The 11,653-nt window shown below is 36.8% G+C and overlaps 1 protein-coding gene across 1 annotated transcript in view; it reads left to right on the top strand.

The window, feature by feature from the left end:
* The first annotated feature begins 1,283 nt into the window (after positions 1–1,283).
* The window catches only part of tmem182.L (transmembrane protein 182 L homeolog), a 29,071-nt gene continuing 18,701 nt past the window's right edge, over positions 1,284–11,653 (top strand). The window contains exons 1-2 of the mRNA XM_018229949.2: positions 1,284–1,347; positions 10,855–10,928. Coding sequence (XP_018085438.2) covers positions 10,915–10,928 — 14 coding nt within the window. The 5' untranslated portion in view covers positions 1,284–1,347; positions 10,855–10,914. The remainder of the gene's footprint in view (positions 1,348–10,854; positions 10,929–11,653) is intronic.

Raw genomic sequence — 11,653 nt, 5'->3', positions numbered from 1 at the left:
ATGGGCACTTCCATGGACCCCACCAGGAAACAAGGGGACCACCGTTAGTATTTTCAGCTGCAATGAATTTTAAGTTAGATGTATTATCAGAATGACAGACCCCTCCTATTAATCACTTGAATGAGTTCTATATTGCTTATTTATTTTTTAGACTTTTTATACTGCAGGGCAGTCTATCCTTGCAGGATCACAATCACCACATGGTGCAAACTTTAAGCAGGAAGCCCTTACTGTTCTGGTTCCCCTGCTTAATTTCCCTTTTGAGCTCACTGTGCTTACAGGCCAGGTAGAGTTAATATATCCTTAGAAAAGCAGATACACAGGGCACTGTATGAAGAACCAAATAAAATATATTTCCCTTTAACTTTACTTCTTTTTAAGAACATAGTGCCTGGGGATATCTTTTTTTAATTAAAATAACTTGAGATGTTTAATAGGCAGTTTATTCTTTATCAAAATGTTCTAGTAAAGATCCCTTATATATGCATCCTACTGTAGCAATACAAATATGTGTGTATGTCACATTGTTCCGGGCTGCAGTAAGCCTCTAATAGCATCTGTCCTGGGCCGACTAGTGCTTAAAGGGGTTCTAACTCTGTGTTGTATTTTGTTCAGACCCCAGCATACAGCAAGCACACTTTATCTGGAGATACTGGGGCAGAACAGGCCAAAGAAATTCTCATTATAAGACACCAGAGCCTTCATGTTAATCTGAACAAGCAGGAGGGCACTAATGGAAACCGGGTATTTATATTTTTTCTTATTTTTTGCATGAACTAATGCAAATAGCCGCTCTCAATACATAAAAATATAGAAATAAATATATTGTATTATTTCAAATCATGTTTATTTATAAGATATATCCCAGAAAGTTAAGATTTTATTAACTGGCATTGTTTTATAACCACAAAACTTTTACAAATTATTTGGCGAAATCACTAACCTAATGTTAGAGAGGTTAGAGAAAAAATGTCTATTGTTTTAACCACTAGATGGCAGCACAGCAGCATATTTCTCAGCTTAGAAAAGGCAAATATCAATGATTTATACATGTTTTGCTAAAACAGGCGAGAATAGTCCTGGCAAAATGTGTTTAGTGGGAATACATAAACTGCAGCTGAGTTTCTGTTTGGCTATTCCTGTAGCAGTAACTGGTGACCTCTGGCATTCCAGCTGTGTAGAACTGCAACTCCCAGTATTTTTCCAAAGCTAAACTGTTCTGTAACTGTATTGCTGCTGGGCTGCAGTATTTCATCATGTTTGTAGATAAAAACAAAAGTGCTTTTCTCACTACAGGGGGTTGAGTCGGTTTCACTATACAGTGGATAGCAGAGGAGACCTAAGTTGGTAAGTTATAACAATAGATCCAAATGTTCAGTATTACAGTGTCATAGATGTAATTAGAACAACAATACAGAATGGACATTTGTGGGACCTTTTCCATATTAAAAGTATGCTTTCTGTATTTTTTCCCTCATTTATAAGAATTTGGTGTTAGAGTCCCTGACTATGGAGCTGTTGCATCTTATAAAGCCAGTCGTTTATTTTAACCCTGTATAAGTGACATATCTCATATAGTAGATGCTAGTACAATTGCTACTTTGTTTTATTTCTTGTTTACTGGTAATGCATTGATATCTTTAAACTAAAAAAACAGTCATACTGATACCTCCAATAATTTCCCCTCTTCCCTAAAAAATCCCCCCCAACTCCATCAAAGGAAATGTTTAATCAGTCCCTCTGGAACTATAATTTAATGGGACACTATTGTTGTTTTTTTGTGCTTTACAGAATTGTACACTTAAATGGTGACATGTGTCACACCCACTATATACTGTATGATACCATACCACAGTTATGGGACCTGATATCCAGAATGCTCGAGACCTGGGGTTAACAGATATTTCAAGTAAGGGCATTATCTGCATAGTTACATAGTTACATAGTTAAATTGGGTTGAAAAAAGACAAAGTCCATCAAGTTCAACCCCTCCAAATGAAAACCCAGCATCCATACACACACCCCTCCCTACTTTTAATTAAATTCTATATACCCATACCTATACTAACTATAGAGCTTAGTATCACAATAGCCTTTGATATTATGTCTGTCCAGAAAATGCATTGCACATTAGTACTTGTTGCATATGTTTATTAATACATTTGTACTGATGGGAAAAAATTGCAAAACCACCACAACAAATAATATGCAGTATAGTGAATATATATCAGTAGTGAATGGTACCCTGATTCATCTCATATTGAGAATATTGTACTACCAACATGTCCCTTTTTTTGTTCCTTGTTTTTCTATACTCATCCAAACTGCTGGAAGCTGCATGTTACACAATGGCATAAAGTCATTCAAGATATTCACACTACAGGGGCAGCTGTTAGTAGAAACACTATTCCCTGAAATGTATATTTTTCAATTTGCTGCAACGTCAGTCATCAGACTGCCCAGAAAGGTACTCTATTATGGGCATTGTTTCATTTTGACACTTGAGTGTTTGTACTAGTCAGTGTATATATAACATTTTATAAAGTCAGGGACTTAAACAGTGTGCGGAACACTGCCCCAGCAAGTTATATAGAGATAGGAATAGTGTTTATAATGGAAAGTTACTAAAGAAAATGTGCAGATTTGGTGAAAACACAAGGGCATATTAATTCTGACCAAACAAATGTTGAGCTTGAGTAAGATTCTTTTAATTAATAACCACTCTCAGACCACTATTGCCCTCTCCCTACTGTTCTTGCTTGCTTCTTGCACTAGCCACTTAAATGATTCCTACTCTTCCAGCAACTTTTGCTATTTCCCTACATTTACAATGGACGCTATTATCAAAATGTGCATTGAATACGATTCCCTGTAACCCTTGAGGCTATATGACCTTGTTGTGAGTCAAATTATGTTTAAAACATGAAGGTCCCACTGGTAATCACTACAGCTTGATAACTGATTATAAAGCAAGAAAAGGAAGAAAAAACAAAACCGCAGAAGTTTTCAAATGTATGATTTATGAAATCAGGATTACAAGTAAATGCAAAACATGGTTGGACGCCCCCAACCGTTGTTCAGATTAGTGTTGGATGCTGCAAACTAGTATTAGAGGTTGTTGTTGATTAGGAAGCAGCTTTATTATTACGAAATAAAACATGTTAAAGATTTTTTTTTAGAAATATAAAGAAAATCAAGAACACAGAACTCCCATAGTTTCATCATTTTTTCATTTGGGTTGTTTGTATATCAGAGACTATCTTGCAATTCTTTGTTTCAATTGGTTGGTTGTTGGTGCAATAAACATCAGTTGTATTACATTTTGTACATGTGCAGGCCAGGAGGGCAGTCATACTTGGCTTTCAGAAGATGAATATTTTATTTCTTTAGCTTTGAAACTGCAGTTGACAGTCCTGAAACACCAGAAATATAAGAGAGAGAAGATCTTGAGCTCAGGCCCAGCTCTGCATCGTGAATTTATATCACATCTCAGGGATTTCTAGATATTTAGTAGATATGGGGACGTTCAACTTTTATGGTTTATTAGTGTTTTATTTAACATAAATAGTACCATATATAGTACCATATAATTCTTTGTTAAAGGCAATTTCTTTTCAGTTTGCAAATAAAAAAGCAATGCAGTTTATTCATTGGCTTTTCCACTCTTGGGAACTTACAGCACTGCTTTCTCCAGGCTAGGGATGTAGCGAACCGCCGCCGATGTGTTCGCGAACGCCGTTCGCGAACACCGGCAAAATTTGCGAACTGTTCGCGAACTGTTCGCGAACTTCGATCATCCGAAAATCGTTCGATTCGAACGATCGAAGGATTTTAATCGTGCGATCGAACGATTTTCGTTCGAATCGAACGAAAATCGTTCGATTTTAGCGATCGAATGGTCGAATGGGCGACCGATTTTGACGCGAACGCCTATTGGCGAACGTCGCGCGACGTTCGCGAACTTGCGGCGGACGCGAACAGTCGAAGTTCGCGCGAACTAGTTCGCCGGCGAACAGTTCGCTACATCCCTACTCCAGGCTTTGGCTTCCTGTGGTTGTGGTTATGTAATTGATATAAGGGGTTACAGGCAGGGGTAAAAGCCCCATAATGGTTGGTTATTAAAAGACCATTCAAAACAGAAGCTGTAGGATAGAAGAGTAGGGAAAACCTAAGTCTAATGCCAGAGATGTCCTTCTATTTGGTTGGCAGAAAAGTAGCAACTGAAGAAGTAAAAAGCATAGGATATAGCGATGCACCAAATCCAGGATTTGGTTCAGATCCAGCCTTTTTCAGCAGTATTCGTATTCGGCGAATCTTTCACAAAGGATTCGGGGATTCAGCCAAATCCAAAATAGTGGATCCGGTGCATCCCTAATAGGATACTATACTATAGAATAAATACTGCAGAGATCATCAAATAGCTGCCCTTCCATTCCACTAATGATATTCTCAAAGGATCACTGCTATTAGAGCACCCCATTGAATTATAATTTGGCCAGATATGGAGACTTGTAGGATAGAAGAGTATGGAAACCTAAGTCTTATACCAGAGATGTTTTTTTGGTTGTTAGAACAGTAGTAACTGCAGAAGTGAGGATCACTTTATAGCAGAGGTGTTTAAACAGCTGCCCTTCCATCCCACTAATGCTCTCCAAAAATGATCACTGCCATTAATTGCTGGTTAGTATTACACTACAGCTGAGCATGTGCAGTTGATCTTTGCTATATCTAGCAGAGCACCCCATAGACTTATAATTTGGCCAGACATGGAGACTAGTTTGCTCAGCTACCCATCAGTACCATCCAGCTCTAAGCGACAAAATAAGTTCACTGCCAGACTATATCTACCTGCTTTTTTAATCTCCGTATAGACTGCCACATTTAACAGATTGCACTGCAGAGCTGATACTGTCATGTCGATATGAAATAGCGATTTCCTCCAAATTTTATTCTGTAATGACAAGTTGAATGATTCTCAAAACAGATTGTATTGGAAAAAACATTTACATTCCGAGCATTGTGGGACTAGGAATGGATTTTCCATTGAATAGAACTGTCAAGCCATTTACAAAATAGGTTTTTGATTTTATGATTGCTGTCTTGCCAACAACAGCCTCATGAACCATTACCAAAAATAGACTAGTTGTGACATCTTGCAGGGCAGAAAACCTACTTTTGTTCTGTTAGATTCTTAGAAGTGAACTCACTGGAGGGAAATATTTTAAAAATGCACAATTCGGATTAAGAAGTGTTGTTCGAAATTGGATCATCATGTTGCCTTGTATGTTCTTGCTAATGGTAACATATTTTTTGTTGTTGGCAGCAATAGAACAAAAGGGGAAACTAATCAATTCTGGGCAAAAAAAAGAATGCTTTATCTTTGACTTTTGAATGGAAAACATTTAAATACTGCGTTCCACCAGTCACTGGGGAATGTACTCTACTAATGAAGTACATGTGAATAATAGGAAATAGTAAGGGGAAATATGGACCTTTTCTGCATTTACCCACCCAGACTGCATCTCATTTTGAGCATTTTTGTTTTTTTTATATTTGAAACAACAAATCTGTTTCAAAGCAACAAGTTGCAATGCCATGGCACACATACAAAAGAGTATGAATTCAGATTTGGTTATTAGGTTAAGTTATACTATTTGTTGTTCCTATAAGCAAATGTGTTCTGTACCCTTCACAAACTTCTACTTTCATATATGTTTGAAAGTCACGTGTTGTTTAAAGTCAGTGTTCTTCAATGGTAACTCAGAGATACCTTTTAATATACATACAGTAGGATATAAAAAAATCTGCGTACAGCAATGTCCTTAGTTGTTTTGCATTTTTACTTACAATTCGAGACCAGAGGCAACTTCCTGTTCTGCAGAGTACAACGTGATAAGAATAAAGGGAAATGTGTAAATAAAATGTAAATTTGCTTTTTGGCTTTATGAAGGTATTATGTGTATATTTGTGTGTATTTCAAAGTAGAAATTGCTTGTAGTTTCAGATTAGGTTTTTCTTTAAGTCATTAAGGTCTGCCACTGAACTCTACAATGGGGGATTCTAAATACTGATCCTCTGCCAACACGATTAATCAGCATTAGGATCCAAAGGATTTAGAAGAAAGCAGTCTAAAGGTGGCCATAGATGCAAAGATCCGCTCGTTTGGCCACATCGCCAAACGAGCGGATCTTTCCCCGAAATGCCATTAACAAACATGGCTATATCGGGGGTAATCTGATTGTTCGGCCGTATGGCCGAACAATCCGATTACGATGTGCCGTGGGCTCCGGCGGGATCGGCCGGGTCAAAATCAAACCTGACTGATCGACCAAACGACCGATCTCCGCTGGACGAAAGATGTCGGCACACACGAAATCGTACAAATCCTCGATTCGTACGATAGGATCTGTGTGTCTATGGCCACCTTAACTGACATTTAAAAAGCAGGTAGATATAGGATGGCGAAGGCCAAATGATGAAATATTTGGTTAGCATGTGGATATTTAGTATGTATAAAAAGCCTGGAGTTTTGTTACATGAGACACATTCTCCCTCCTGACTATTCATATAGTCTCTTGTGTGTAACTCTAGTCAGAAATGTTTTAGGTGATGACAGAATCTGCTCTCTAGTACCACTTTCACCCTGATACATCTGGATATATGAATTAAATTTCAATAATTAAACCACCTGCCTTTGAGATGGCAGTAGCTCCAATAAGCTCATTGGGGGAGTGGAGTTGGGATGGAACCATAGTGCAACTATGCAGAAGTGCAATGAGTGACCTTTTAACAAATGCTATATATTCTCACAACAATTGTGACAAAGTGTGCGTGCCCACAGCTGCAGTAGTGCCTTAAAAAAGGCTCCCATTAGCATTTCTTCTATGATTCCTCTATAGATTTGTTTGTAATCCCTTTAAAGAGAAAATAAAGTATATTTTAACTGTGTTTATTAACTTGGTGTTTTATCCCATGTAGATAGTAAAGAAAGAAGAGCTCTGTGCTAAATTCATCTAATGCCATGGACGTCTTGCTCATACAGTACATTAAGGAACCTAAGGAACAGCCACACTTTGCAAACAAATGCCAAAAAACTCAAAATGTATGAGTCTCTAACTAAACTTTTACAAGGATACAGCAGATAAATGTATACATAGTTGGGTTGAAAAAAGACTAAAGTACATCAAGTTCACCCCCTCCAAATAAAAACCCATCATCCATACATACATACACACACTCACACTGACCCCTCCATACATGCACAAACTATATATACCAATATCTATAATTATTGTAGATTTTAGTACATCAATAGCCTTGGATATTATGCTTGTCCAAGCATTAACAGAATCAGCCATCACAACATCACCCGGCAGTGCATTCCACAACCTCACTGTCTGCACTGTGAAAAACCACCTACGCTGCATCAAATAAAAGTTATCTTCTAGTCTGAAGGGATGGCTTCTGGTGCGGTGATCCTCTTTACAGGGAAATAGGTCCCCCCATTATCTGTCTATAATGCCCTCTAATGTACTTGTAAAGAGTGAGTAAGTGAGCAAACTACAGAGCCAGTACCGCTGTATATATCATATAGAACTTAACAACACAGAAAACTTGTTCAGTGAAAAAGGGCAGTGTACATTACTTAATTTCTAAAATGCTGTGTAATTCACATTTGCCTTCCAGGGACTTTTTTTTAAATTGGAATACAATTGGTATATATAAGTTAGGATTTTAGCTACTGGATGTATCCTCAACCTTAATTGCTCCAAATGTTGCAGGACTACAAGAGCCTACATAGATTGTAATGATTTACACATGCTGGAAGCTGTGGTATGACAACATCTTGTTTCAATGGGAGGCCTATTGCTGTTTAAAACAGTTACCAAGTAGTTTGCTAGTTTAATATTTAATTATTCTCTGCACTAATCTTGTCTGAACTGTCCCAACAAATCTTCTGGAACCACTTTCTTAAGTCAGATCAAGGCACAATAGGTGTTTTGGTGCACTTTGCTGCCATGTGGGCCTGTTCTGCACATTCTGTTTGCATTAAGGGGAACAGACAGGGCCACATCTGTGGCAGCAGAATGTGTAAGAGGACAATATTTGGAAAACTTAAAAGCAAATTTTTGACCATTCAGATTCTCTCCAGCTGTTGCTTTGCTGCACATTCCAGAATTTCCTGTCATGCATTTACCTGTAGCTCAACAACAGCTGGAGAGGCTTATGCTATTTATCACTGATTTAGGGCTTTATTGTAGCAGCAAGAATTCAGAAAAAGCACTGGAACAGACCTGCACAGTGGATATAGTAAATGCATTCTGGAAAGGCAGTGTTTATGATTATCTGTAGTAAGAACCACAGTAAAATGAACAAGAAACTTTGGTGCAATGATATGTCTGCTACCCAAAAGTTAGTAATATAGCATTGATAGTAACTAGCTTATCAACTAAATTTCTCTTTTACTTTGGAACCAAAATCATCCTTATAATCTTTGAAAATCTTCTTCTTAAAGTTTGGGAATCGTTTTACAAATGGAAAATCAAAGGCTAAGTGAAGAGATAAAAGGGCATGCACTGATCATATTGGAGAAGAGTCCAGGACTAGACTAATGACAACAGACAAGTCCAGGAAAGACAGAACATCCCTTGTAGTTGGGTATTTGACAACTAAAGTACACCATATGCATTTGTCTGTACATTATTTGAGTGGTACAGTTACATTTAGCAGTTGCTATATAGCCCAAAAAGCCCAAGTGTTGGGTTGTGTTCTATTCTCTTAGAATATATAAGAACATAGCGTAACACAGATAAATGCTTAGCTGTTTCTATTACTCTAAAATATGCCACGCGATTCAAAGTACAAATATATCTGCTTTTATTGTTTGGATAATTATAGCTTCAAACATAGCCAGTCGGCAGTGGTTTCACTTTATAATTGTATATTGCAGTTCTGTGGATAAAAGATTCACTCTATTTAAAGGATTTGAAGATTACTTAAACAGTTTCCAGTTCAGAATCAGTTTTAGACGCTGTGCTTTTCTGTAAAGTTTTATAAATAAACACAAATACTAGAGAACTAAATATATTCTCTGCAAATTACCCATGGATTTAAAATATGGGAGGATTATTTCCTAAGTAATTCACTATAGTCACTGAAATATAATAATAAGAGACTTTTGGGGCAATGTAAAAACTGGTGGCTGAAATAAAAGGAATGAATAAATAGAATTGTAGTACATAGACAAAATCCCCTAATCTATTTTATTTCTAAAATATAGTTAAGAATAATACATTGTGAAATGCAATATTTTTTCTTCCTATTAATTGTTTTCCATTTATGAATTTATGACATTTCCCCAGTTGGGAGCTTTAGCCTTCAAAATGGCATAAATATACAACTTTGGTGGAAACTAATATGATTACTTGGTTCTCCAGTTTTTAACTAGTTTTTTTTTTATATAATTTTTGTGTGTGCTGGTTTGAAAATATTCAGCATCTGTTTCCTGATTCAGCTGCACAGTGTGTAGACATCAGAGACAAAATTATATTGATGGATCAAAGCTAAACACTGCTTTATGCAAAAGAGGCAAAGTACAAGAACAAAGAAATGCAAAAAATCTTAGATCTATTTATTAAGCACCTGGCTAGCCAACCTTACATTTCACCACCTATAGCCTTCCTGTTGGGTTCTAAGCAGGGTGCAAACCAAACATCTGATTGGCTGCTATGAATATTCCTTGCACACTTCTGAAGAAAATGTAAGGGACCAGGGTTGGACTGGGTCAGTGAAGAAGGAGAAAACCTGATGGGCCTTGCCACCACAGGCCCACTGCCTGTCCAACATGGGGGTTTATTTGTGGTCCAAGTTTTCAGAGGTATGCAGATGGGCAGAATGCAGGGATTGAGTGGTTCGGGCCTGGAGTTGGGGCTTCTGCAGATTGGGTGGTGGGCCCTTAAGGTGGCAGTCCCCTGGTTGGACCCTGGACACCCCAATCCAACATAATTGTGATGAGATCTATTATTTGAAAACCCATGATCAAGTAAACTCCTAATAGCATTAAGCAAATGTTTTATTGTTTTTATTCTCTGTAATAATAAAATAATACAATGTACTGATGGTAACTAAGCTGCTCAGTTACCATGAAGAAGCTTGTCGTGAAACAATTCAAATTCGTTTATTTAATATTTCAATGATTTTTAGCAAACCTTAAATATGGGAATCCAAATTATGGAAAGACTTCTTCTGAAACCCCAGGTACCAGTAATTTTGGATAACGGATCTCATACCTGTATCTTTAAAATATGGCAATGCCATTTCCTGATAGTGTCCTAGTTCAACAGATAGTTCTTTATTTTTGGCAGATAAAACAGTGACCTGTACTTGATCCTAACTAACCAGCATAAACCCATGTGAAACAGTTGCAATTTTTAAAAACAGTTAGATGTTTCGTAGCTGTAAGGAATGGTGCCCCAAATTAGAAAGATCCCTGATCTTGAAAATGCCACATTCTATACACTTTGGATAACTGATCCCATGTCTGTACTATTTTTATTTTTAGCATGTATAATACACACTGATATATTTATGTCTCTCACTTTCTGTTCTCAAGTACAATTTTCTGCTTTCTTGCCCTTTTTTCCCTTAAAAAAAGTTCTGTTAAACTGTGCCAGAAAAAGAAGACAGTGAAAACCCCAAACTGTGAGTGAATTTTATGAGAACATTATTCATTGCAAGTTAAGGAATACTAACGTAATACACCAGGGTGCCAATTAATGATTAGTAATGCTCCTTTGTTTAATGCAGAGGCCCTTTCAGCCGTACAATAATATTATTTGTTATTTTCTTTTATAGGCTTCTTTATTTAGAGACCTCAAGGGCACTGGGAAGACTAACGAAAAGGAAAAATAAAAAATGATATTATCAAGGTAATAAAAAAAGCAATAAAGTAGGCAATAAAACACTGGGATTAGGAGCCACACACAGTGCAATGTATAGAAAAGCATGTATGGATGAGTACCTTACAGTAAAATGATAAATAACTATATTTGAAACATAACTATAATTTATTTAATTATAGTCAAACTCCAATATTACACTGATGCGTCGTACAGTTTGCTGTATTTTATGTGGGTTTTTTTGCAGTCCCCTACTGTTAAATTTCAGTGGGTGCATTTCCTGAATTTTAAGCCATGGTTTCCCACATTTGATGGCATAATTTTGTTTGACCACTGTGAATGATACTAATAAGGACACATTTTAAGTAATTTCTTTGCAGTCCCACACCAGTCCTATAGTCAAACCTTGATTTTATGTTTCTAGACCCTGGACAAAAGTGTTCCCTAAATGAGCACTAAGGGTTGCAATTTTGCGCTTGCACTTTGTAAATTACCCCTCAATAAAGAAAAGAGCTTTACTTCCATAAAGAAAATATGATGGCATTTTAAAAAGACAAATACAATTTTTACTGTATTAATTAACAAAATGAATTTATGATGGAGTCTGACACCCAATATTGATAGAATGGGATTTATTACGCAAAAAACAGCAATCCAAAAAAGTTATAAATATACAATTTCCATCTCCCTTAATAGATCCTATACTGTAATATTGTTAAGTACTTTAACCTATACCAATTATGAATGCACAGGAG

The sequence above is a fragment of the Xenopus laevis genome, chromosome 8L (assembly GCF_017654675.1).
Source record: "Xenopus laevis strain J_2021 chromosome 8L, Xenopus_laevis_v10.1, whole genome shotgun sequence".
Classification (NCBI taxonomy): domain Eukaryota; kingdom Metazoa; phylum Chordata; class Amphibia; order Anura; family Pipidae; genus Xenopus; species Xenopus laevis.
The sequence above is the reverse complement of the archived record's forward strand: the minus strand, read 5'-3'. Positions and strand labels throughout refer to the sequence as shown.